Source organism: Panicum virgatum, chromosome 5K (assembly GCF_016808335.1).
Source record: "Panicum virgatum strain AP13 chromosome 5K, P.virgatum_v5, whole genome shotgun sequence".
Taxonomy (NCBI): Eukaryota; Viridiplantae; Streptophyta; class Magnoliopsida; order Poales; family Poaceae; genus Panicum; species Panicum virgatum.
Genome location: NC_053140.1, coordinates 7,283,514 through 7,309,149, shown reverse-complemented (window position 1 = coordinate 7,309,149; position 25,636 = coordinate 7,283,514). Strand labels below are relative to the sequence as shown.

Here is a 25,636-nt window from a genome sequence, read left to right as displayed (position 1 = left end):
GAGAACTCCCAATTTTTTCACGCTGCAGCTTCTGGACGGCGTCGGTACAACACCATTGCTTGTCTTGAGGTCGATGGCCTTGCTGCTACTTCACATTATGCTAAGAGCTCCATTCTGCATGACTTCTATCTGAATTTGTTGGGGAGTTCATGCACCACAGTGTGGCATTTCGACCTCCAGGATCTTTACCCCAATTTGGATCTCTCCTCGGCTCCTCTTTCTGAACCTTTCACTCTGACTGATATCACTCACGCCCTTTTTGCTATGGACACTCGTTCAAGCCCTGGGCCTGATGGATTTGGTCCTTCCTTTTACAGAAAGTTTTGGCCTTCACTTTGTCATGAAGTGCAGCAGCTCTTTAATAGTTTCTTTGATGGGTCTTTGAACATGGATGGTCTGAATCGAGCTCTATTGGTCCTCATCCCAAAAAAAAGGAGTCCGTACTGCTGACGGCTTTCGCCCCATCTCTCTGCAAAATTGTCCCATGAAGCTCTTCTCCAAGGTGATGGTCAACCGGCTAAAACCCTTTATCCCTCTCATCGTGGACGCTGACCAAACCGGTTTTGTTCATGGGAGAAGCATCGCAGAGAATTTTGTGTATGCCGCTGACCTTTTGAGCTGCTGCTCCAAGAGGAAAGTGCCCACTGCAGTTCTGAAGTTAGACTTCAAGAAAGCCTTTGATTCTGTCGAATGGTCCAGCTTGGACAAAATCCTCTGTGCGCGTGGATTCGACGAAAGATGGAGGTTGTGGGTGTCAAACATCCTTTCCAGTGGCAAAACCTCTGTGCTGCTGAACGGCGTTCCCGGTCGCTGGATCACCTGTCACCGTGGTCTCCGTCAAGGTGACCCCCTCTCACCCTACTTGTTCATCATAGTTGCAGACGTGCTGCAAAAACTCATTTCTAAAGCTTCCCGGGCTGGCGACTTGTGTCATCCTGTTGATCCCCCCCTCCCTTGTCCCGTTCTCCAATATGCGGACGACACTCTTATTCTCACTAGGGGAGACGTTGGCTCTATGCAAACTCTGAAACAAATCTTGGAAAACTTTTCTCTGGCAACCGGACTCTCCATAAACTTTCACAAGTCCACTTTTGTCCCGATGAATGTGCCTCCAGATGTTGCTTCTGCCATGGCAAATGTGCTTGGTTGCACACTGTCATCCTTCCCTCAAACCTATCTTGGTCTCCCTCTCTCACCCAAAAAACTTCGTCCTGCTGACTACCAACCTCTTCTTGACTCCTTCGATAGATTCCTAGCCAGGTGGAAGGCGCGACTGCTTAGTTATGGTGGCCGGATCGTTCTGGTCAATGCCATCCTTGGGAGCCTCCCCATATACTACATGTCCTCCATTCTCCTACCAAAAAGTGTGTGTGAGATTCTTGATGCCAAACGCCGAGCGTTCCTCTGGACTGGTGAGGACGCGTGCTCCGGTGCTAACTGCCTTATCGCTTGGGACCGCGTATGTCGGGCGCGCGAATGTGGAGGTCTTGGCATCAAGAGTTTGGCTAACATGAATCACTGCATGCTTATGAAGTTCGTCCACAAATTACATGTGCCTGATGCGCTTCCTTGGAAGTCGTGGTTTCTGTCCCACGCCGGGCCATGTCTCACTGGCACTCCCGGTTCGTATCTCTGCTCGATTGTGAAGGAGGAACTCCCACGCTATCGCGGCCTTACCTCTGTCCTGCTTGGTGATGGTGCTCGCACATCATTTTGGTTCGACAATTGGATCCTGAACTCACCACTCTCTGAAACCTTTCCTGTTCTGTTCTCCCACTGCATTCAGAAAGATGTCGCTGTTCGAACAGTCATGACTTCAGGCCTCCGATCCTCTCTGCACCCCCGCCTCACGCGTGCGGCCGAGGATGAATTTCTGATCCTCTCTAACTGTCTTGCACAGATCACTCTCCAGGACAAGCCTGATGTTCGCACTCTCATGACACTTAATAGGAGCCCCTTTACCACCGGTGAAGCTTACTTGGTACTTCAGGGCCCAACCATACCGGCGGATGTTTCGCAGATTTGGGATATCAAGCTGCCAACCAAGATTAAGTTCTTTGCGTGGCTCCTCTTCCATGGCCGTCTCAACACCCGTGCTCATCTCTAGCACCGGAATATCAGAACCTTGGATGACTCTTGGTGTGAGCAATGTCCTGGGGTGCTGGAAACAGATGCACACATCTTTTGTGACTGCAGTGCTGCTAGGGGGGTCTGGGACCTGCTGCAGATCTGTTTCCACGGTGATGTCTACAGACGACCTTGGGAACTTGTCTTATCTCAAGATCTTCCGAAAGGAGTGTAGGTTGATATGCTTCTCCTAATTCTCTGGCACGTTTGGAAGGCGCGTAATGCACTGATTTTCGACCAGAATGCCAACTCTCCGATTGCTGTCCTCAGGAAAGTGCTGCATGATGTCGATGCTTGGAGCTGCCGGTATAGGAAGCTTCGCTCTGAAGTTCGTGCTTGGCGTGAGTGGATGGCGGGCTGTCTTACCTAGCTTCTCTCTTTGCTTCTCTCTAACCCTCTCATGTACTTCTCACCCCTCGGAATGCCGAGGTTAAACTTTGTAACAACCTTACAGTTCAATGAATAGTAGGTGGGGTTTCTCAACCCCCCCCCCCATGCCGTTCAAAAAAAAAGGTACTCCTGGAAATCCTGCGCGTGAAGAACACGGTTAGTTGAAGATCAAGGGCATGCTCCCCAAATTGTCAATGCAAACTACCGGCAGTAGTTCAGCAATGAGCCTAATCAATCAATTTATTTTTCTGCATCGCAGAACAATCCCTTCCCAGATTCGCAAAACAAGCAAAAGGAACAAGATCGACCAAGAACACATCACAGATTGATTGAACTCTGAGGAATTGAGGAAAACGACTGACCGTAACCAAAAGGAATTTGAGAGATGGGTTCTGAATAAGGCCAGTACATACCATCAGAAAATCTGCGGGGACTCGTTCCTCCGGCCGAATCCAATCCTCTTCTCTGATCTCTCTGTCAACTTCGCACGGGCATCGAATCGAAGAACAAAACCTAGTAGAATCGCAAGCCGACGTGAAGGCTCATATTTATGGGAGGCGCAGGCGCAGACCGGAGTCGGCGGCGGATTCCGCTCCACAACCGATTCGAACACGGCCACAGCCCACCGGACACCAAGCCGGGCCCACATGTCGGCGGACCTGCACTTGAGAAAACACACGCGAGCTTTGTCCCACTGGCATCTGGGTCCCACACTTCATTCTCTGCCGTCGAGGTAAGCGGGTTCGGCACGCAGCCGCATACCATCTGGGTCCCCCTGGTTATTCTCGTGCTCCGCCTCGCCGACGGCTCCGCAACGCCGCGAGCCCACTAAACCCTAACCCTAGAGGGAGTGTGGAGGAATCGAACCGCCGGCGGCGGCGGCGATGGCGGCTAAGCGGGAGATATCGAGTACCTTGAGGAATCTAAAGGTGAGGAGTCCCCCTGTCTGGTGCGCACTCCGTTATTCCGTCGCGATGGTTGGGCATCTCACTGGGTTGGCTGTGTTTGTGTGGCGTGGGGGTGCAGTTTATGCAGCGCGGCGCGGCTGCGCAGAAGGTGGAGGAGAAGGCCAAGGTGGAGGTGCAGGAGGAGGTGGTGGCGGCGGCGCCGAGTGGAGTATTCGGCTCGTCGGCTCAGGTCGCTAGGAAGTGGTATGGGGATTGGAAGCTTCGTTTCTTATTCATTCTCGTTGTCGTAGTCTTCTATTTGACCAGCATGGTATGTGAGATTTGGGATTCTCCGAATTTGTATGGAGAGCATGAAAATTTTGTGCGCCGTGAACGTGGATTTTTCATTTTGGGTATGCCTTTAATTTTGATCCAATTAAATTGAACTGCACATGGGAGTTTGATAAACATTGCACCCGTTTTTTGTTACAGTATTAATAACTTTAGTTATATGAAGAGAAAGTTGCTTATGCAGTTATGTAGTCAGAGTGGCATTTGGAATGCATTTGCAGAGTGTTACATACTGTGTGGCTGTTGTACAACATTCACTTTGTACAATAAAAGATACAAGCATTTTTTTAGGTTATGCGAAACTCTTGAACGATTACAGCTAGCTTTACCTGTAGGTGCTTGACCAAACCAGTACTGTTTCTCTATGCAGCATAGTTATCATGGAGGGCAATCCACATCCAGGTGCTGTCAAGGGTCGAATGTCATTCCAAAATTTCAATCCATCCATTGATGTGAGTCTTGAAGGTTTTTTGTTGTACATGTCATTGTGGCTATTGTGCCCATGTAGATTTGTGTTCCCTTACAAAAGCCTAGATATGTAGAAACTAAATGAAGAGGCCAGAGGTGATGGTGAATCAAAATCCGCTTCGCCTAGCAATCATCATCAAGATAGTGCAAACTCTAGCAGGTTAGCTTTCTTGTTATTATGTTATTTGGCAATTTCATCTGTCGCAATTAGGGGTGGTAAAGGGCCCAAGATTTTGAACTAGAAAATTTAAGGGTCGGGCTCTAAAAGGGCCGGGCTTTAATCTTATACAATTTTAAGCTAAATAATTTAAGGGCCTTGTTGGGCTGTGAAGAGGCCACTAGGGCCATGGCCCATTACCACCCCTAGTCGCAATATACATTTAGCTTTAATTAATGAATGATACTCAGTAATTGTCTAAATAAGAAACAGCAGAAGCTCTTAAATTAATCACTAAGCAGTCAGCACAAGGTGTGTCAGGGTCATGGTAAGACACAAGTTCAATTTGTTGGAACACGTGGGTTACTGAGATATTCACAATGAACACCAATGTCTGGATCAGAATGTTTAGGGAACCTGTGAAATTCTTTTATTGAGGCACATGTTATTTGACTACCCAGATGCGAGCTTTGTATCCGCTAACATACTTATGCTAGATTGTATTAATGAATGGGATGATGAGAATTGCAAGGGTAACTTAATTTTTGAATGTTTTGCATGTGTGCTACAAAAGTTTTATGATTTGCATACATGGTTACATGAAGCTCATTCTAGCATATGCCCATGCTTTTAAAATTGACCTTTGTTTTTTGTTTTGGAAAAATATTGCTAGTCAAAATTAGCTTCAATGTCATCAGTAAAATATGCACCAGGATTCCATAGAAAGGGCTGTGGGCACAGTATTAACCATAAGAGCAGTGAGCACTTGCTTTGGAAATTTTACATATTTATGGATGCATCATTTCTGTTTGGTATTTGGACGAAATGAATTAACATGATACATTTGCAATGAAATGCAGAGGGGATGATGTACCAGGATCAAGATTTAGAGGTTTTGACATTGACAGTTCAGAAAGCATATCTCTGAATGAACTGAAGAGGAAACAGCCTGAACTTGATATGGAAACACCCTCTGATACCCCACAAAAGACCAATGTTGATGGTAGGTCGTCTTCACAAAGCAACGGCCGTGGATCGCACAAGTCAAACAAGCGTGAAAAAAAGTACGACTTCAATCATCTCAGACAAAAGAAATAAAAATGAGATTCCAGTTACCATGACCATGACTAGCTCTTGTACCCCCATTTGTAGTTGTACTGGGTTGGCCATTTGCCCTGTTCTGTGGATTATATCTAGAGATCTGGAAACCGTGCTGTTTCGTGCCTGTTCTTAACTAGTGAGGCCTGAGATACTTATCATTATCTTTCTGGTGATGTATTTGTTTTACTACACTACTCTGTTGTAAGATGAGTTGCAGCAGCAGCAAGGAATACAATTTTGCCTTTTTTTTTGTTGCGTGTATATTGATAAGGTGGCAATGTCAGAAATGGTACCGCATCATGATTTGATTATTTTCTTTTGCTCTGTGCTGCGTCCTGCATATATATTGAAAGTGAATGGACACCTTGCCTTGCCTTTTATTTTTCTTTTGCTGTTCCTGCGGGTTGAAAGAATGCTCGTATTTGGGACACGCCTGTTGCTTCTCTTCAATGCATGTATCGTATCAGTCCCAAGGTGAAAGTTTGTTGCAGGTATGACCGTATGTATTCCATCTTGGGGTCCTGAAATTTCGCAGGAATTTCATTGGAAGTGCTGAAGGAATCTTTCAGTTCCAAACATGGCTGAGAAACTGAAGCTATGGCGATTTTCTTGGAAACGAAACAACACAACAAGGCATAGCTTGCATTTCTTTCTCCGCTTTCAAGTTGCAGTCCTTTTCTTATAAAAAAAAAAGTTGCAGACTTGCAGTCTTCAGTTTACGGGTACCCTCCTTGCGTCTCTGCACATCGGCTCGGCGCTCCAAGCTAAACCCTAGGTCAAACCTCGGCTTGCCGGCGGCGGCGGTAGAGCGAGGGATCCCCGGAGATGCCAGCAGCCGCTGCGGTTGCGTCGGCCGTGGAGAGGCTACAGGCGGCGGCGCAGGACGCGGCCAACTCCTCGTCGCGCTCGGCCGCCGCCTTCTCCGAGCAGGCGCAGCAGGTTCTTGTGCCCAGGGCCGCCGGGTAAGCCGTTAAACGCGGACTCCTACCTCCATCCCCTACCTTTTCTGCTTCCTCGGTCATAAGATTTATGCTTGCTCGGCTGTTTGCCCTGATTTGTTGCGACCGCCTGGAATTCGCAGTGTACTTCTTCCAATCCCCAACTGCCAAACAGGGCCTTAAGAGTTTTTATCCCCTACTGCATTAGAGTTCTTCTGATCTTATTACCGTACTTCATGGAATCAGTTCACTGCAGCCAGTTTGGATTACATATGTTTTTTTTTTTACGGGAAGCCGTGGGGCAAAAGGTCCCTAGCAAGATCGATTTTTTCATATAAAAAATAAAAAGAGCAAAGCTTACAGAGAACTAGGATTTACAGGAGCCCACGTTACAGAAGATCAAGCCATGCATAAATTGAGTTATGAAGCTCTGGTTTTATCCTGGATAAATGCAGGGTAACTGCATTTCTGAATCTTTCTTTCCAATCAGCATTCTGCAACATATGGGCTTAGCTTATACTGTCTGTTATGTTTACAACACTAGTACCAGGTATCGTGCAATTTCTGAATGATTCATGGTTAAGTAGGCATTGCACTTTATTATAACTTAATTCCCAGAAGTTTAAATTATATGAAAGGGTAACTTAAGTTGAAGCCCACAGTTGCAGCCAAGTTAAGTTGAAACTTGAAAGTAATTGCTTGATGTATTAATTTTATATGCTTATTAAAATGTATAAATCAACTACTAGTTATTTGTGGTTTCATTGAAGGTATGCCTAGCCTTTCAGCAAAGCTGGTGTATCGAAGTTTTGTGAGGTTTAAATCCTTAATCTCTGGTTGGTGATCAACTTTGACTGCAGTTTCAGCTGAAGCAAACTGTAGTATCATCGAACTGCAAATGTGTAACAAAGTACACTGAGAACATGCCACGTGTCTCTCTGTGGCTTTCAGTGTCAGCAAAGCTGAAGAGCTTAACATCAGTGATTGATATTCATGTTGCACATATTTATATATCAGAAGAGTCTCCGGGGCATAAAAAACCGTAGTTGTTTCTGTTAATACTTAATATGTGTGACATGACCAAATATACCACTTCTTGCTTGTGTTGATGTGAAAATGTGGCTAGCCTGATGAAACCAACAATACAGTGTTGTTTATATGTAAGCCTGACATCAGAAGTGCTATTTTTTCTCCTAATGTTAGTTTATTCTGCATTGCAGCCGGGTTGTTTCTCTGGCAACATGTACAAAGGTCAGCGCTATTAGCTTTGCAGTTGGTGTTGTGGTGGGGTTCACCCTCAAGAAAAGGTTACGCCGATGGGCTGCAAGACTGCTGAAGAGAATTAAGGATGATGACTAACACAATCTTTTTCTAATTAATTTGTAGTTGTTCAGAAATATAGTTTCTATGAACATCAGCAAGACAACTCTTTGAGGGCTTGCACACATTTGCTATGAAAGTTTATGAGTCATCCGCATCACATCTGTGGAGTGTGCAATGTTGATGTAATGTTGCCAATAGCAGTGTTATGGATGTACCATGCTGCCCAGTGCACAATTCTTCACCGTTGTTGTACTTTGTTGTGTAATGTTCGCTGATAGCTTTTCATATGTGGCCAAGTTTGATGCTAGTATCCGTTCTATACTTCTATACTTAAATCAGATACTTTAAATTGACGCCGGGTTACCGTGCCATGCAGTTCAATTCTGCCCACTTCTTCCCATTGGTTGATGCAGCGAAGCACGGACCAAAAAGTTGCATCAGGAGAGGCTCTCTGCTGTTGCAGACCATGTGTATATCGAATGATTACGCTGTCGAAATGATGCTTGATTTTTAGTTGCAAGAAACGTGGAAGACCCCACTGAACACAGTCGTCACTGCCATCTCCTGCCTTGTTGGTTCAAAATAAACATTTGATTACTTTAATCTGCCCGGCAAGACTATGCTTATCTTATCATGATGCGCCCGATACCGCTTCTCTGCCCACTCACTGCAAGCCCATAACAACCATATTCTAACTTTTATTTTATCCGGTGAATATCTAACAAAAGATTCCATTGAATGAATAACGAATCCGGATCCTAAGAACAATAAAGTTTTTGAATAATCATGAGTGATCAAATGGAATAAAGCAGGTTCTTAAGAAGCTATACCTAGAGCTGACATCATATAACCCAATTGAGATATGCGTAGAATAGGCTAGGCTTCTTTTTCTATTTCTCTGAGCAAGAGCTAAAGTGACTCCTAGGCTAGGCTTCTTTTACTATTTCTCTGAGCAAGAGCTAAAGTGGCTCCTAAAGAAATAGTAAAACTCATCATCAAAACGTTGCCGAGAGTGGGCGATATGATCTTTGTATTTTTCAGGCACGGGTTGGCAAAACCTTCATCGGCAGTCCCTTTTCACGTACGGGAAACAGAACCATCATATTAATGCACCGTCGGTCCGTAGTCAGAGCCGCATAATCAGTCCAAGCCCCATCGGCCACCCAAACAAACCTCTTGGAAATTGTATTGAATCTTGTAGGGACTTAAGGGCACCCGCAGCAGTTATAGTAAGATACTTACTATAGAAGTGTCCACGTAGGATCCATCTAGGATATAGCATGTGCTACAATTTATTTATCAACAGACTATCTATAGTACTACAAATTTTTAAGGCTGTAGTCTATCTTCTCTCTTCTCTCTTCTCTCACCAATCCGTTTTCTCCCCTTTCACTTGTCAGCTCACTTTTTACGGAACTTTGTGCTAGCGGCATTCGCTACGCCTAGCGATGGCATCTTCTCTCTCCTTCATTCTCTTTCCTACGTGGGTTTGCTATCGAGAGCCTAACGACGCCTTTGGCCATGCCCTAAAAAGCAACTAGCAGTGGAGCCACCAGTACGACGAGCCACGACAGCCATCATATCTATTGGCCGACAAACCTTCTTAAGGTCTATTCATCTGTAAGCTTCCTGTATCATGAAACCTGCATGGAGGTCCGTAGGTTCGTCATAAGTAGATTTTAATTCTGACTCCGCCACTAAAAGAAATAATATAATGCAAGCGTCTAAATCTATCTACACTATAAAAATTGAAATATTTTCTCACCAAGATTAGACCCAGCATACCTCTCACACAGGTCCCACTTGTCAGGCCAGAGATTTGATGAAAGAGGATATAGGCCCACGAAATTGATAGAAGATGTCGGTGTCCGGACCTTGCGGCCTAGCACCAACTAGTAATAATGCTGTGTGTCCCAGTCCCTAGATGGTTGATGCAAGAGATAACACAAAGACACTAGATTTATCCTGGTTTCGGCCGATGAGGCCGTACGTCCAGCAGAGAGGGGAGCACTGTATTATCTTGCACTGGGGTACTTTTAGTAGGGGGTACAAGCTTGAGCGAGAGAGGGAGAGAAGTTCCTAAGTCTTTGGATGCGCTAGAGTTGATTGAGGCAAGTGCCAATATCTGGAGTGGTGAATGTGAGCGGCTATTTGCGTATGTCCGCCCGTGCCCGAACGTGTGCTCCTCCCTCCTTTTATAGACCCAAGGAGGGAAGGATTACATGCGTACGTGATCTTCTGGAGTTGTCCCTTTCTCCCCGAATCGGGGGGAACAGTTAGTAGCTCCAGTTGCCGAGTGCTGTGGGGCGTGCCGCAGAGCGTGGTCGTCGTCCTTGCGAATCCTTTTGACCAGGCCCGGAGTGTGTCCTTGCCCTGTGGCATCAGTCGGCGGCGTGGAGGTTGCTGTAGAGGTGCGTAGTGCGCCGCGTTGACGAGGTGAGGCGTCGAGTGTGCTGCTGACGGCGGTATTGCCCTGGTCAGGGGCCGTACCGCGTCCGAGGGTCGCTGCCCATGCCTGCCAAGGATCCTGCAGAGGAGAGAAGTACAAGGAGTTGGCGGCACAGTGGCGGGGCGGTGTCAGACATGTCCGCATGGTGTTCCGCTAATCCACACCGCGCCAGTTATAGCGGCATGGTGATCGGAGCCATCCCGCTTCATACCGCGGAGTGGTTAGCAGTAAATGAGCCAGTCCCATCAGGTGGTTGGGACACAGCCCCAGTCTGCCCGGGGGGGGTCTCGAACGAGGCGGAGATTCCCCCGCGCCGAGGCCACGTGAAGGGCTCTGCTCAGGGGGCCTCGGATGAGGCGGAGATTGCCTGCGCCTCGAGGGGTCTCAGCATGGAGCCCTCGAGCAAGACGGAGTTCGCTCCACGGCTGGTGAGGCCTCGGAAGGGTCGTACCGTGGTGTTGGGCCGTGGCTCGAGTGCGCGTTTGGGCTTTTTGGCTCGTGGAAAGGATTTGGGCCAATAGCTTCATCGTGTTCAGCGTATTTTGGGGTGTTTTAGTCCCTAAGTTAGGGTGCCCCAAATTATGGTACCCGACAGAAGAAAAATATTTCTACCAAAATTCAAATACTTTTTACACCAAGCATTTTCATCTACCCACCAAGCACTTTTATCATTTAAAATACCTTGTGTTGGCTATGTTGGAGTTGTGTTTAGAAACCGCGAGGTATACAACAATAAAAAACAAACAACAGTTATAGTTTATGTTACCTATAACACTGTCGAGCAATTTTGCAATCTTCTACACTCAAATTTTTATTCACCGCTGGATCAGCATCCAAAGGCGACAACAACCTTCTACCTCCAGCCAAAAAGCTTTCGACATGTTCTGGAGCTTCTTCTCCTCCACTCCCCCCCCCCCCCCCCCCCCGATTCAGATCGTCTGACATTTAGCGGCGCGATGTCACTACGCAGTTGAAGCAATCCGGCCGCCCAACCAGGATCCAACGAGGCGACGGGGATGGCTCACGCGCCCAGCTCTCCTGCTGCGGGGCTCATTCACGCGCGTCTCGGCTGGCGAGGTTGGCTCCTCCCGACACTGGGCCTCGGCCCAATAGGAGGATCCGAGTCCTCAGTTTTTACCGCGAAAAGGAGCATTTGGCGGCACGCCTCGTCGTTTTGGCGCCAGGACGACCGTGCGCGGCGGCGTACCTGGACAATGAGCCGTGCGCGGCAACGATCGGACTAGGCGGCCGCGGACAGGTCAGTCTATCTCATTTTTCTTCTCCGTGACTTGATTGTTTCCAGCAAACTCTTGTATGTGATTTGATTCTCCTCCACCTTCCCTCGTTAGACCATTGGAATTCATCAAAGAATCCTGGAGCAAGGTTAAATCAGCATATTTAAGATGGAAGAAATTAGGTTTGTGAAGCCATTTTTGTTACTTTTTCACTAGATCAGATTGATTTTACTTGTTCAATGACCACGCAACCATTTTTTTTTGTTCCTGTAGAGTGGGTGTGCTGCCTAGTTTGTTACCTGAAATCGGCATGGAGTTCAATACTGTTGATGAGGCTTGGACGTTTTGGATTCGCTATGGAGGTCAAAAAGGGTTTGAAGTTAGAAAAAGGTACACAAACAAAAGAAAATCTGATGGGAAGGTTACCTCCTGCAGATATGTTTGTGCAAATAAGGGTCATAGAAAGGAAGATAAAATGGATCATCTAATAAAGTGTCCAAGAGCTAAAACTAGAACCCATTGCCAAGTTCGCATGGGTGTTGTACTAGATCAAGAGATGGGAAAATATAAAGTGGCTGATCTAGTTTTGGAGCACAATCACATCCTTCAGTTGCTAGAAACCTCGCAGTTGATGGTGTCTCAAAGGAAAATTTCAGAGTTACAGGGTTTCAAAATTGAGACAGCCGATGATGCGGGAATTGGGCCAAAAGCAGCACATGAGTTGGCTATTATCCAAGTTGGTGGCTCACTTAATCTCAGTTACACTCTCCGTGACCACATGAATTATTTATGAGGCAAGCGTCAACGAGACATGGCATATGGTTAGGCAGGAAGCATGCTCATGTATTTTCAAGACAAAATTGCCGAGAACCCGTCATTCCAATATGCATTGCATATGGACCGGGATGAACAAATAGCAAACATATTTTGGGTTGATGCCAAAATGATCACGGACTATGCATATTTTGGTGATGTTGTCAGTTTTGACACTACTTTTGGAACAAACAAGGAAAGCAGGCCTTTTGGTGTATTTGTTGGGTTCAATCAGTTCAGGGAAACAGTGGTTTTTGGTATTGTTCTCATGTACGATGAGACATTTGAGTCCTTCAAGTGGTTATTTGAGACCTTCCTAAAAGCACATAATGGCAAGCAACCTAAAATAATCTATACTGATTAAGATGCTGCAATGGGAAAAGCAGTTAAGGAAGTGTTTTTAGAAGCATGGCATGGTTTGTGCACTTTTCATATTATGTAGAATGCTGTCAAACATCTAGCTGAAGCCGACGAGGAAGAATCTAGTAGTTCTCCCAAACAGACAACCAAAGACAATGAGAAAGAACCAAGTATTCTTGCAGATTTTAGTGCATGTATGTTTGAGCACGAAGATGAGGAAATATTTGAACAAGCATTTAACACTATAAGGGCAAAGGCGAGCAAACAAAGTTGGTTGGATAGTATATACAAGGTGAAAGAAAAATGGGCTGAGTGTTACATGAAGGCTGTGCTCACATTAGGTATGAGAAGTACACAATTGAGTGAGAGTCTAAATAGTGAATTGAAGAGGCATTTCAAATCTGATTTTGATATCATTCGATTTCTTAAGCATTTTGAAAGGGTGGTGCAAGATAAGCGGAAAAAAGAGCTAGATGCTTGTCGTGGTATGCAAACCCACAGTCGGGTGTGCAAACCCAGAGGGTGAGTACTCGGGGGTTAGCTAGAATTAGCTCAATCTCGGTTCAAGAACACGATGAACACAGCAGGTATAGAGTGGTTCGGGCCGTCGGAGCGTAATACCCTACGTCCACTGTATGTTGTATTGCTTGTGCTCCTAAGAGGTTGAGAGCAGGGTTGTTCGGCGTGAAACCGAGCATGTGTTGTGAGAGTCTTGGCATGTCTCTTAGCCTATCTCCTGTGTGCAGCGAGCGCCTCCCTTTTATATCTCAAGGGAGGCGCGTACATGGCCGTTGAGTCCCTGACAGGTGGGCCCAACGATGTTGTATAAAATGAGATACTGTACAGACATTATGGCATTGCAGGCGACGGAGATCTCATTCCTAAATTTCCTTGCTCTGCCCGTGGGAATCCTCCGTCCGGCATAGCCATGCCCTGTCTTGTCGAAACGATGCCAGGGTGTAGCTTGCGGCGTTGCCTGTAGCGTAGCTGAACGGGCCGTGTAGCTTGCGGCGTAGGCGGTATGATGAAAAGGTGTCGTGCCATCGTATCCATTTAATGCGGCAGACGGGTTCTGCGCGGATGCGGCGCATGCGGCTGCACTGTGTACCTCGGTAATATGCGGTCTACAGTGAGGCCTGACAAAGGCTGTCCCGCGTGCCGCGGCGGCAGAGCACGCCTCAACCACCCTTATTGAATGCGGTGGGTGGGCGAGTCTTCCAACGGAAGACTCGCGCCTGCGCCTGCGCCTGCGGGACACGTGGCGCCCCCGGACCCCGCCCCGGCGGTATGTTGGTTCTACGCGCGTGGGAGGTCTGGACGGACGCAGGGAGGTCTCGGACCCCTATGGGGGGGGTCCGAGCCCTCGGCTGTTGCCTCGAAGCTTCCCCTCCTCAGGGACACGTGGCGTCACCGGACCCGTTGTAGCGAAAATGGCCTCTCATGCCATATTTTAATATAATGTTTTGGCGATTGATGACACACACAACACTTGGACTAATATGATTGTTAAGATGAACATTCCCAGGCTTTTAGGTTGAAGTGATGACAAAGAGAAGATAGGCGTAGCTAGGCCCGAAGACAGAGATATTTTAGTATCACCGGTTGAACCGATGCTAAGAAATTTACATACGTCGATGCATTGACTTGGAGCACGTCTGGGAGCTTTGGTAACACCGGTTGAACCGACGCCAGGAAAGTTGAATACGTCGGTGCAATGAACCTAGCAGCTGAAGCAAAATCTATACACCGGTTAAACCGACGATTAGATATTGGTGAACGTCGGTGCAGTTGTCCAGAGAGTTAGTTTTTCAGCAACTATACTCACCGGTTAAACCGATGCTGCATTGGTTGATTACGTCGGTCGATTGAGGTAGCCGTTGAAGTTTAACGGCTAGTTGGAAAATGCACTCACCGGTTAAACCGGTGATGACAAAAACAGGAGCATCGGTTTAACCGGTGATAGCTCTTTTTGTCAGCCTTTTTCCAACGGCTAGTTTGGGGTGTGTGGGCTATATATATGCCACCCCACGACTCATTTGATAGGGCTGGAGTCCAAGGAAGTTTACAAGAGCCAAAGATCATCTCCAACCACCATAGTGCTTCATTGTACATCATATAGGCTTAAGCACACTTGTGAGAGTGCTTAGTGCTTGTAATAGGGATTAGTTCTTGCGAGAGCTCCCTTGAGAGAAGTCTTGCTGCGGCAAGCAATCCTTGTGATCCGTCGTGTGATCCTCCGACTTGGTGTGGAGTGGCAACGACACTTTGTGCGGGGGAAGAGGAGACCCCCTCCTTGGTGGAGAAGCTCCGTAGTGGATTTTGGCTGGGTGACCGAGAGAGACGGTGGCGGTGCATGAGACTCGGTGTCTTGTGGGCACTTGCCTTTGCTTGCCGGTATCGCCTTGGTGGCGTAGTGTAAGACGGTGATCGGAAGAGCCTCGGTGTCCCATGGACGTAGGCGTTTGTGCCGAACCACGTTACATGACCGTATCTACTCGGGAGTTTGCATCCCTCTTGCACTTACCTCTTTACTTACCATATTACGTTTCCGCATTTACTCTATCTTGCATGCCTTTACTTTCCTAGTTAGTTTGTTTAGGATTGGCTATAGGTTGCAAGTTTTTTGGGGTAAGTAGAGAGTAGCAAAGATAAAGCTTAGTCATAGCTAGCATGTATAGGACGTGTTAGGTTTATCTTATGCAAGTAGATTGAGCCATAGGTTAAAAAGCGATTAGCGACCCTATTCACCCCCTCCACCTCTAGGGTCGGACACCCCGGTGATCCTTACACCCGTCCCAGAGCGGGGGGCGGGTCCGGGGCAGTTGGCCCGCTGAGGTAAGAGCCTGACCCGTGGGGCCCGGCTGCTCCGCCCCTTAGGGCGTAGTTACGGATGACTACGAGAGTCCTGCCTTACGGCAGTAGGAGTGGGTATCCCTGCTACAGGGTACCGATAGTGGCCCCCGGGCCCACCTCGGGAGAGGCGACGAACCCGCAGGTGGGGCCACTACTGTGATTTGGCTCTGCATAACTGAAGCCTCTAGCGTTAGACTATGCACGCTGCAGGAGTCTTGTCCGGCTTTGACCATCCATCGAGTTTCTCGCTGCCTCATCACATCGCATCGGCTTACTGACTCGTGGCCCCCACATACAGTGGTACACCTAGTCACGCGAGCGACGCTCGACATTGTTGCGGCCGGGGTAAATGGGATCTTTACCACCAGCGCAGTTCCCGAAAAGCCTGGTCTTGTCAGCGCTTTGTGCGCGCACATCAGCTCAGCTTCCGCCTCGCTTCGCGCGTGGGCGATGGTTCATATCCCGCCTTTTCACACCTTTGTTTGTTACCCGCCCTCCCTGACAGATGGGCCTGGGCCCCCTTGTCATGGACCGGGCGGTTAACACCAGGCGTGAGCGTCGCTTGGCTTCCAGCGACGGTTCCGGGGCGCGCCGGTTTGGGTCAGGCTTCATAAAGGGCCGAACCGCAACCGCGGTTACTTTTCCGCATTCGCCTTCTTCCTTCCAAACCTTTGCGCCCCTTTGCCTTCAAGCCTCCTCGCCCCTTGCTCTTCTGCGCAGATTGTTCCTCGCCTCCACAGCAGGATGGCGTCCCTCGTTCGACCCCGTCGTTTCCAAACCGAGGAGGAACTGAACACGGTGCGCCGCCTGCTTAGGTGGAGTCCACATGAGGCTACCAGGGGGATTCGAGCAGGCTCGGTTCCCCTCGGCGATCTGCGCGCCGGGGAATTTGTGCTGTTTATTTCACACATTTCCACCGGCTTGGGGCTGCCGATCTCTTCGTTCTTCCTGCTGCTGCTGGAGGATTTCGGCCTCCAGCTCCAGCATCTCACACCCCACTCCATCCTCATGACGTCGATCTCCGTCCACCTATGCGAGATGTTCGTGGGGGTGTGGCCCTGCGTCATTCTCTTCCGCCACTTCTTCGTCCTGGTGAAGTCTGGGAAGGGCAAGGATGAAGTGGGGGCGTACTACTTCCAGACGAGGAGCGATTTGCGGACGCCCTACATTCCCGGGCTTACTGGCGGGAAGTGGGAGGATTGGCGCAAGGAGTGGGTGATCGCCACCACCGAAGCCAATGAGCGCCTCGTCATGCCAACCGGGGGACCCGTCTCCGACCGCCAGTCTTGGAGGGCCAAGCCGTCCCTGCCGTCGGAGTTTGACCCCGTGCTGAGCAAGATCAAGGCACTGACGGAGAGCGGCCTCACCTCGCTGCACGTGCTCGGGGACTTCCTGAAGCGCCGGATCGCCCCTCTGAAGTAGCGGCCACGTCCTGGCTGGAGCTTCACCAGACTCCAAGACTGCAGTAGGACCCACCGCTGGGAGGGCAGCGATCTGACCCAGGAAGGCCTGGAGGTCTTGGTGCGGGCGGTGACGGGGGAGTTCTTCATCCCGGAGCACCTGATCCTCCCTCAGGGTGTCGTTCCCATCTGCGAGGACTCGAGGCTGAGGGCTGCGGTGCTGGCCACCCTGCCAACCCTCGACGACGGTGGGCTAGCAGCGCGCCAAACTGGGGGCGACCCGGACCGTGGGATCCGGATCTCTGGTGCGTCCTGGGAACAGGCCGTGCCGAGCGCCGCGGGGTCTGGCTCTTCTGCGAAGGGCAAGCAGGCTGTGGCTGGTAGCTCCGCCGCGAGCGGTCCCAGTCAGGCCCAGAGCAGCTCCGGCGCATCGCCGGAGGAAGCGAGCCAGCGCAGGTTGCACCACAGCGACAGGACCCCAGTTATGGAGCCCACCGCAAAGCGTCAGAGGACTGCTGAGGATGCGGGCCAGGGTAGCTCCCGGGCCCCCGTCTCACGCGGACCCCTGGAGTAGCCGCGCCGCCACCACCACCACCGGGAGGTGACTCCCCCCGGCAGCAATAGCAGCAGCAGCAGCAGCCACGAGGTGCGCCTCCGCCGCCGCCACGGCAGCCACCATCACCACCGGGAGGTGCCTCTCCCCGGCAGTAGCAGCAGCCTCCACCACAAGCGCCACCACCAATGTAGCAGCAACAGTAGCCACGAGGTGCGCCTCCGCCGCCGCCACGGCAGCAGCAGTCGCCCAGCCTCTGTGGACGCTGGAGACCCGGCGCTTCGGGGTAAGAGTTCTTCTGTTCACTCCTCTTATTCCTGGTGCTTCACTTTTTGTTGAAGGGCTTCTTCTCTTTGTTTGCCAGGGCCTCTCGCCTAGGCAGTTCTTCCACCGCCACTGGCTCGTCAGCGGGGGTCCAGGCGACCGGCGCCTCGGCGGCAACGGCAGAAGTGACGGCGGATGTGGGGAGCTCGGGTGCAGCGACCTCCACTAACTCGATGGTGCCCAACGCGGCAGTGGCGGATCTGCCAGTGCCAGGCGCCGCAATGCCCGACGCGGTGGCCCCCGAGGCCCCGGCTATGGCAGCAGACACGCCGACACCGAGCTTGGCGACGGCGAGCACAGCGGCAGCGGGCGCGGCAACGGAGAGCACCTCGGTACCCGAGGTCCCGACGTCTGCGTCGGATATCCCCTCCCTCAGCTCCCAACCTCCAGCAGAGGAAGAGCTGGAGGTGGTCTCTGGTAGGCGGCTCTTGTAGGGTCCCCGAGAGGAGGATGCGGTTCCCCTCCCTCGGGTGCTGGTCCGGGTCCGGCGGGAGCGGGCAGCTCTAGAGAGCGAGCGTCAGCACCTCAGCGACTGGCATATCCGCCTGGAGGAGCGTACGAAGGCCGAAGCCTCCCGTGCCTCCACCGCATGGTCCGAGCTTGAGGCCGACCTTGAGTCCTACAGGAAAGGGCTCCGGAAGGTGTTCGACCGGGAGCTTGCTGTGTCGGGACGAGAGAAAGCCCTGGCGCTGCGAGAGGAGGCCATTGCCAAGGAGGAGGCCAGCCTTGCGGCCCAGCGATTTGAGTTCGAGTCTCGCAGCCACGGACTCGAGGTCCGCAAGCTGGAGCTCGACAAACTCTCCAAGTCCCTGCATGAATGGCGCCAGGAGCTGCAGGAGACCGCCAGCCAGCAGGCTGTTGCCGAGATAGAGCTCAAGAGGGAGAGGAAGTCCCTTGCCAGGCGGGAATCCCTCACCACCAGCATGGAGCAGGCCCTTGCGCGCTAGCGCGAGAGTCTTAAGACCTTGAAGGAGTCAGCAGCGCGGAAGGAGGCCTCGCTCCAGGAGAAGGCCCGCCAGCTGGAGGCGGCTCAGGCAGCACTGGATGCCCAGGTGCAGGAGGCGGTCCAGGAGGCAGTCCGGAAGCTGCAGGAGGACCAGCACATGGGGGCCCAGCGAATCATCGACTGGGCGAGCGAAGCAAGCTCAACTCTGGTGCCACTTGGAATGAGGCCAATCCAAGTGGCGGAGCCGCCAACTTCAATTGCTGACGCCCTCCCAGTGCTGAACTCTGCTTCAGATAGACTCCGACGCCTGGAGCCGATCCTTGCTGGCCACCATGAAGCCGAGGGTCGCGAGCTGTGCTAGATGGTGGCGGAGTACATTTTGACCTGCCTCCGGAGCCATGACCCTGCCATCTCGCTAGCCCCCATCATCGATGGTCCAGTGGCGGAGACGGAGGCCTCCGCTCGGGAAAGCGTGCGGGATGTCGTCGACTTCGTAGCTGCTTATTTCATCGACTTTTGCTTATTTCAACTTAGCTGTTTGTCAGTTGCTCTGGTTTGCGGTATGTATCACCCCTGCGCCCTGGCCCCCTGGTAGATAGGTTCAGTTGTTAGAACCTATCGGCCATCCGAGTCGAGAAGATGCTCCGGACCCCAGTATGAGGTTGAGCAAGTGTCTTTGGGCATAGGTGTAGCATAGATTGCAAGTCAAACGAGCGACTTATTCCCTATATAGCAGAAAAAACTATAGAGAGGAAAATCAAACTCGCTGGGATGGTAGTAATGATACTGCAACTTAGCTGTTTGACGCATGCAGAATCGATTCTTGGTGTCTGGTTCAAAGCGAATACTCCGGGCCCCCTGGGAGACACGCTCAGTTGTTTTGAGTCTGTCTACCACTGAGACTGGATCTTGATCTGCATGAAGCCTTAAAGCGGATGCCGGGACCCCCTGGTAGGTAGGCTCAATGGTTTGAGGCTAGCTACCACCAATCAAGGACTAACCTGCATACCACTCAAAGTCAAAGCTTAGTAGCAGGCCCGCGGGACCTATTCTGGACCGGCCCCCAAGCTAGTATGAGGTCCGGGGCTCTGGATACGCAGGTCCAGGCAGCACAATGCTTGTTACAGAGTGGTGGAATGTGTAGGCTTAGAGTACGGAATCAGGCCAAGGCGCTACACAGGGCTCTGGACCACTCCAGGAAACAAACACGACTTTACCGGACCTGGCTCCGACATTCCGGATCCCTCCCTAGCAGTGGGTGAGGCCATTCTGTCGTACTCGATCCTTTGAGATATGGAGCTGGAACTGTCGTGTAGGACTTAGGAAGCCAACCCTTGAGCTAGAACGAGGTCTGGGCCCCTAATTACCCAGCTCTGGGTACTAGAGCACTTGTTACAGGGTGGTGGAGTGTGTAGGCTTTGGGTACGGAACCGGCTAAGTGGCTACACAGGACTCTGGACCACCCCAGGAAACAAGCACCCCCTCTCCAGAGCAGGTCCCTAGGGGTCTAGATCCCTCTCCCAGCAGCAAGGGGGTCTGGACCTGGACAGCAGTCCGGCAACTCAATACAGATCTTAGCTGTAGCGACAAGAGTGGAAGTCCGCGCGGGGGTTAGAGAGGGAAAAGCTCGCGAATCGAAATGCGAAATAAAATTTTGACACAAAAACAGAACTGGGAGCAAATCTTTTCTTTTGCAACTTGATATACATGGCTTGCGCGATGGATGCCAGAGGCCGGGTTTATGAGGGCGGACCTCTACCGCTCTGGACCGCGCGTTAATGCTAGCCGATGGTGCGATGGATGCCAGAGGCCGGGTTTACGAGGACGGACCCCCACCGCTCTGGACCGCACGCTAATTCTATCTTATTACAAAAGAAAAAAATTCATTTTCCTACTCTGTATATGTGTAAAACCTACACAGATGCTCTATGTTCCATGGGTTGGGTAGTGGCACCCCTTCTTCTATGGCAAGGCGAACGCTTCCGGGCCAGCATACTTCTGTAACCTTGAAGGGACCCTCCCAGCTGGGGGAGAGTTTTTGGAGCCCTGCTCGGTTCAGAATCCGCCTTAGGACGAGGTCCCCAGCCCGGAGCTCCCTACTGTGCACGAACCGTTGATGATAGCGCCTGAGCGCCTGGTTGTAGCGTGCATTTCGGATTGCTGCTCGCCACCTTCGTTTGTCAACGAAGTCCACATCGTCACGCCGCAGTTGTTCCTGCATGGATTAGTGGTGAGCCTAGGTGAATTTCTAGGGGAATGCATGCTTCAGCCCCGTAGACCAGGAAGAATGGGGTCTCCCCGGTGGCTCGGCTGGGCGTGGTCCGGTTGCCCCATAGTACACACGGAAGCTCATCAACCCATTTTGCACCATGCTTCTTTAAGCAGTTATAGGTGCGGGTCTTGAGTCCCCTAAGGACCTCTGCATTCGCTCTCTCGACCTATCCATTGTTGCGGGGATGTGCCACGGACGCAAAGCATAGCTGGATGCCGATGTCCTCGCAGTACTCTTTGAAGAGTCTGCTTTTGAATTGGGTCCCGTTGTCCGCGATGATGCGGTTTGGGACGCCAAATCTACACACAATGGCTTGAGAAATGCGACTGCTGATTTTTTGGTGATGTTCACCACAGGGGTAACCTCCGGCCATTTTGTGAATTTGTCAATGGCGACGTAGAGGAACCGGTACCCGCCGACGGCCCGGGGGAACGGCCCCAGGATATCCACGCCCCATACGGCAAATGGCCATGAGGGCGGGATCATTTGCAGAGCTTGAGCCAGTGTGTGTATTTGTTTTGCATGGAACTGGCATGCTTTGCAGGACCTTACCAGCTCAAACGCATCCTGGAGTGCTGTCGGCCAGTAGAAGCCATGCCGAAAGGCCTTACCAACAAGCGTGCGAGATGAGGAATGACTTCCACACTCGCCTCCATGGATCTCCGCGAGCAACTCGCGGCCCTCTTCCTGGGAAATGCACCGCATGAGGATACCATTGGCGCCACGGTGGTACAGATCCCCTTCTACCACCGCGTAGCGTTTAGCCAATCGTACTATGCGCTCAGCGGACACATCGTCATCAGGAAGGATATTGTCTTTCAGGTAGTCCCGGATCTCGGAGATCCATGCATCGGGACCTCCCTGAGTAAGTGGGAGTGGCGCTATGGGGTCTCCAGGGTCCTCAACAGTGCACACAACCCTGGGCGAGCACCATAGATGGAATGCCGCCGGGACCGCTAGCTTCGAGGTGCTAGCTTGATCCCCTTCACCCAGTTCGGCAGGCTGGGCGGTAGGTCTCAGCAGCCGTCTTTTGAAGACGCCCTCGGGCACGGATGCCCAGGTAGATGCTCTCACGGAGAGATCATCTGCTACTGAGTTGAATTCGTGGGGAACATGTTGCAGTTCCAAGGCGTCAAAGTCCTTCTCGAGCTTCCTCACGTGAATGAGGTATGCCGCGAGCTGGGGATTGTTGCATTGCAATCCCCTCGGACCTGCTTGATGATTAGCTAAGAATCTCCCTTCACCAGGAGCTGACGGACCCCCAGAGACAGGGCTTATGTCAGGCCAAAGATCAAAGCTTCATACTCCGCCATGTTGTTGGTGGCCTTGAACTCAAGGTGCACCATGTACTTCAGCTGATCTCCGTTTGGGTCGATGAGGACCACACCAGCTCCGGCCCACTGCTTGCGGACGGACCTGTCGAAGAAGAGTGTCCAGTGGGGCTCGGTGAAGACTGGTGTCCTGACTTCCGGCTCCGGGGGTCCAGCGTTGAGGTCCGGACCCCTAGAATTGCTTGGGGAAGGAGTCCATTCTGCTATGAAATCAGCCAGGATTTGGCTTTTGACTGCATGGCAGAGCTAGAAGTTCAGCTGGAACTCAGCCAACTCTGCTGCCAACTTGGCGATGTTGCCCATGGCGTTGGAGTTGTGCAGGATCGCTCTCAGCGGGTAAGAGGTCACTACGACAACTCTGTGTGCCTGAAAATAGTGGCGTAGTTTCCTGGATGCAATAAGTATGGCATAGATAAGCTTATGCGTCTCAAGATACCTGGCCATTGCCTCGTGGAGGACTTCGCTGACGTAGTAGACTGGCTTCTAGATGGTCCGGACCCTGGCCACCGTGTCTGGCTCGCCCTTATCCACCACGTCAGGTCCTTGGGCCCCCAGCGGTTCTAGGTTCCCACTGGGACGAGGCTCCTTCGGACCCCCTTGTCCGGGGTCCGGACCTTCAGACAGAGGAGTGGTGGCCAGACCCCCATGTCCGTGGCCCAGCTCACCATCCTTGGCCGGAGGGACCCTGGTGTCCCCCTGGCGAGCTTGCTCCGTCCTCTCGGCGACCAGCACCATGCTGACTGCCTCTGCAGACGCAACAAGATACAAAAACAACATCTCACCTGGCTCTGGAGCCACCAATACTGGCAGTGAGGTGAGGTACTGCTTCAGTTCCTAGAAGGCTTGTTTAGAATCTTCAGTCCAAGTTAATGGACCAGACCTCCTCAATAGCTTGAAGAAGGGGAGGGCCCTCTCAGCCAGCCTCGAAATGAAGCGGCTAAGAGCGGCCAGAGATCCAGTAAGCTTCTGGACGTCCTTGATGCGGCCAGGAGGCCTCATCGCCTCGATCGCCTTTATCTTGGTTGGGTTTGCCTCGATGCCTCGATGTGAGACCAGGAAACCCAGCAGCTTCCCTGCCGAGACGCCGAAAATGCACTTCTCGGGATTCAGCTTCGTGCGCGTGGCGCGCAGTCGGTTGAAGACGAGGGACATGTCCTCAACTAGTGTTGACCCTACCTTAGTCTTGACCACAATATCATTGACATACACCTCAACTATATCTCTAATTAGATTACAGAAAGTTTTGTTCATAGCTCGCACAAACGTGGGTAAGGCATTCCGCAGACCATATGGTATGACAATATAGCAATAAAGTCCATCCACTGTTACAAAAGCAGTATGTTTCCTATCCTCTCTAGACATCTGAATCTGGTGGAAACCAGAGTATGCATCTAGGAAAGACAAAAGGTCACACCTGGAGGTGGAGTCCACAATCTGATCGAAACATGGAAGAGGATAGGGGTCTCTAGGACATGCCTTGTTGAGGCTGGTGTAATCGATGCACATCCGAACCTTCCCGTTGGCCTTTGGGACGACGACCGGGTTGGCCAACCACTTGGGTGGTGGACCTCCTCGATGAAGCCAGCGTGTAGCAGCTTGCGGACTTCTTCACGGATGAAGTTCTGCCGCTCCACGGACTGCTTCCGAGGTTTCTGGCGTACCGGTGTGGTGTCGGGGTAGATCCTCAGATGGTGCTCGATCACTTCCCTGGGGATCCCGGGCATCTGTGACGGTTCCCAGGCGAACACGTCCACATTTGCCCGGAGGAAAGTGATGAAGCGCGTCTTCCTATTTCTCTTCCAGGTTTCCCGCGATGCGGGTGGTTCTGGAGGAGTCCGCTCCGATCTGCACGGTCTTCACGGGAACATTGTCCGGATCGGACGGCTAAACCTTAGGTGCCTTTGCAGGCGCCCTGGCTCGTGAGGTGGATGGGTCCTCCTCGGAACGTGCAGCCTCTGCCGCCAGAGCATGCAGTTTCTCAACTGCAGTGACGGCAGTGGTGCGGTCACCCCGCACGGTGAGGACACCGATAGGGGAAGGCATCTTCAGGACCAAATACCCATAATGGGCAATGGCCATGAAGCGGTAGAGAGCCGGCCTGCCAATGATGGCATCCTCCGCAACATCGAACTGGACACTCTCTGTGTGGAAGTTCTCCTCGATCCCGAACGTGACCGGCAGAGTGATGCTCCCCAAAGGGAACACCGGATGTGGGCCCACTCTAGAGAATGGGTGAGAGGGAGTCAGCTTGGACTCCGGGATCTGCAGCTGCTTGAACGCTGCATAGCTGATGACGTTGAGGCCAGCCCCACCGTCTATCAGCACGTGATAGAGCTTGATGTTGGCTATGATAGGGGCGGTGACTAGAGGTAGTACACCAGCCCCGGCCATGTTCTCCGGGCAGTCAGATGGCCCGAAAGAGATGGTGGTGTTCCTCCACCTGTGGTGCGGCGCCGCTTTCAGGGCCCCTGGCTTCACCGAAAGGACCTCTCGGCAAAGGGTCTTCACATCCCGCCGGGAGACAAGCTCCCAGCTTCCGCCGTACATTACGTACATGTAACACTCCAATTTAAATTTCAGCTTTATTAATAAATTTAATTGGCTTTATTTAATTTTTTAGGATTTATTATGATTAGTCTTGCATTTAATCTAATTTTGTTTCACAAGTAATTAAAATTTTTCTAGGTTAAACTTGTTTGTGCATTCATGCTGGTGCATAATTTTATTTTGGTTGAGTGCTTAGGGTTTGAATTCAAATTTTATTTGAATTCAATTAGTTTTGAGTTGGTTTGAAAAAGAAAGGAGAAAGGAAAATAGAAAACCTAATCCAGCCCAGCAGCTCAAACCCAGCCCAAACCTGATGCAGCCCAACCCTTCCCTCCTTTCCCTTCCCACGCTCCGGCCCGCGTTGCATCGGCCCAGTCCGCTTCTTCCCCCGCGGCCCAGCTCCCTCCCGCGTGGCCACTTCCCTCCGCTCGGCACGGCCCAACCACCAGCGCAGCTCGGCCCAGTCCCGCACGCCCGCTAGCACGTCGCCTCTTCCCACGCTGACGAGTCGGCCCCACGTGTCGGCGCCCTCTCCCTCCTTTCCTTTCTTCCTCCCCGAGCTCTGCTGCCCGCTGGATCGCAGCGCCGCGCGACCAGCTGCCCCATGGACCGTCCGACCTCCACGGGCCCACCAACCAGCCGCCCAGTGCTCGCCCCGCCTTCTAGAAACTACGCGCCGAGCCCCGGGATCACGCAGCGCCGTTAGCGCGATCCGTTTTCCCCGCAGAGCAGCACCGGCCATGATCCCCACCATGTCAATGCCAGGCTCGCACGCCAAGAGACCCGGGGTCCCTTTAATTGGAGGCCGCGG

The 25,636-nt window shown here is 51.5% G+C and overlaps 2 protein-coding genes across 2 annotated transcripts; both read left to right on the top strand.

Moving 5' to 3' along the window:
• Window positions 1-3,218: 3,218 nt before the first annotated feature.
• LOC120706008 lies at window positions 3,219-5,732 on the top strand. Its single transcript, XM_039990569.1, has 5 exons — window positions 3,219-3,446; window positions 3,544-3,668; window positions 4,126-4,207; window positions 4,298-4,383; window positions 5,241-5,732. The coding sequence occupies exons 1-5, from the start codon at window positions 3,402-3,404 to the stop codon at window positions 5,476-5,478; spliced, it is 576 nt and encodes a 191-aa protein (XP_039846503.1). The 5' UTR covers window positions 3,219-3,401; the 3' UTR covers window positions 5,479-5,732.
• Window positions 5,733-6,183: 451 nt separating this feature from the next.
• On the top strand, window positions 6,184-8,038 carry LOC120706009. The gene is made up of 2 exons (XM_039990570.1): window positions 6,184-6,443; window positions 7,640-8,038. The coding sequence occupies exons 1-2, from the start codon at window positions 6,307-6,309 to the stop codon at window positions 7,776-7,778; spliced, it is 276 nt and encodes a 91-aa protein (XP_039846504.1). The 5' UTR covers window positions 6,184-6,306; the 3' UTR covers window positions 7,779-8,038.
• The last annotated feature ends 17,598 nt before the right edge of the window (window positions 8,039-25,636 follow it).

Excerpts from the sequence above, each read along its gene's own strand:
- LOC120706008 (XM_039990569.1), top strand. The coding sequence starts at position 3,402 with ATGGCGGCTAAGCGGGAGATATCGAGTACCTTGAGGAATCTAAAG. Across the intron at positions 3,447-3,543 it reads GTACCTTGAGGAATCTAAAG|TTTATGCAGCGCGGCGCGGC; the intron begins GTGAGGAGTCCC and ends GTGGGGGTGCAG. Across the intron at positions 4,208-4,297 it reads ATTTCAATCCATCCATTGAT|AAACTAAATGAAGAGGCCAG; the intron begins GTGAGTCTTGAA and ends CTAGATATGTAG.
- LOC120706009 (XM_039990570.1), top strand. The coding sequence starts at position 6,307 with ATGCCAGCAGCCGCTGCGGTTGCGTCGGCCGTGGAGAGGCTACAGGCG. Across the intron at positions 6,444-7,639 it reads CTTGTGCCCAGGGCCGCCGG|CCGGGTTGTTTCTCTGGCAA; the intron begins GTAAGCCGTTAA and ends TCTGCATTGCAG.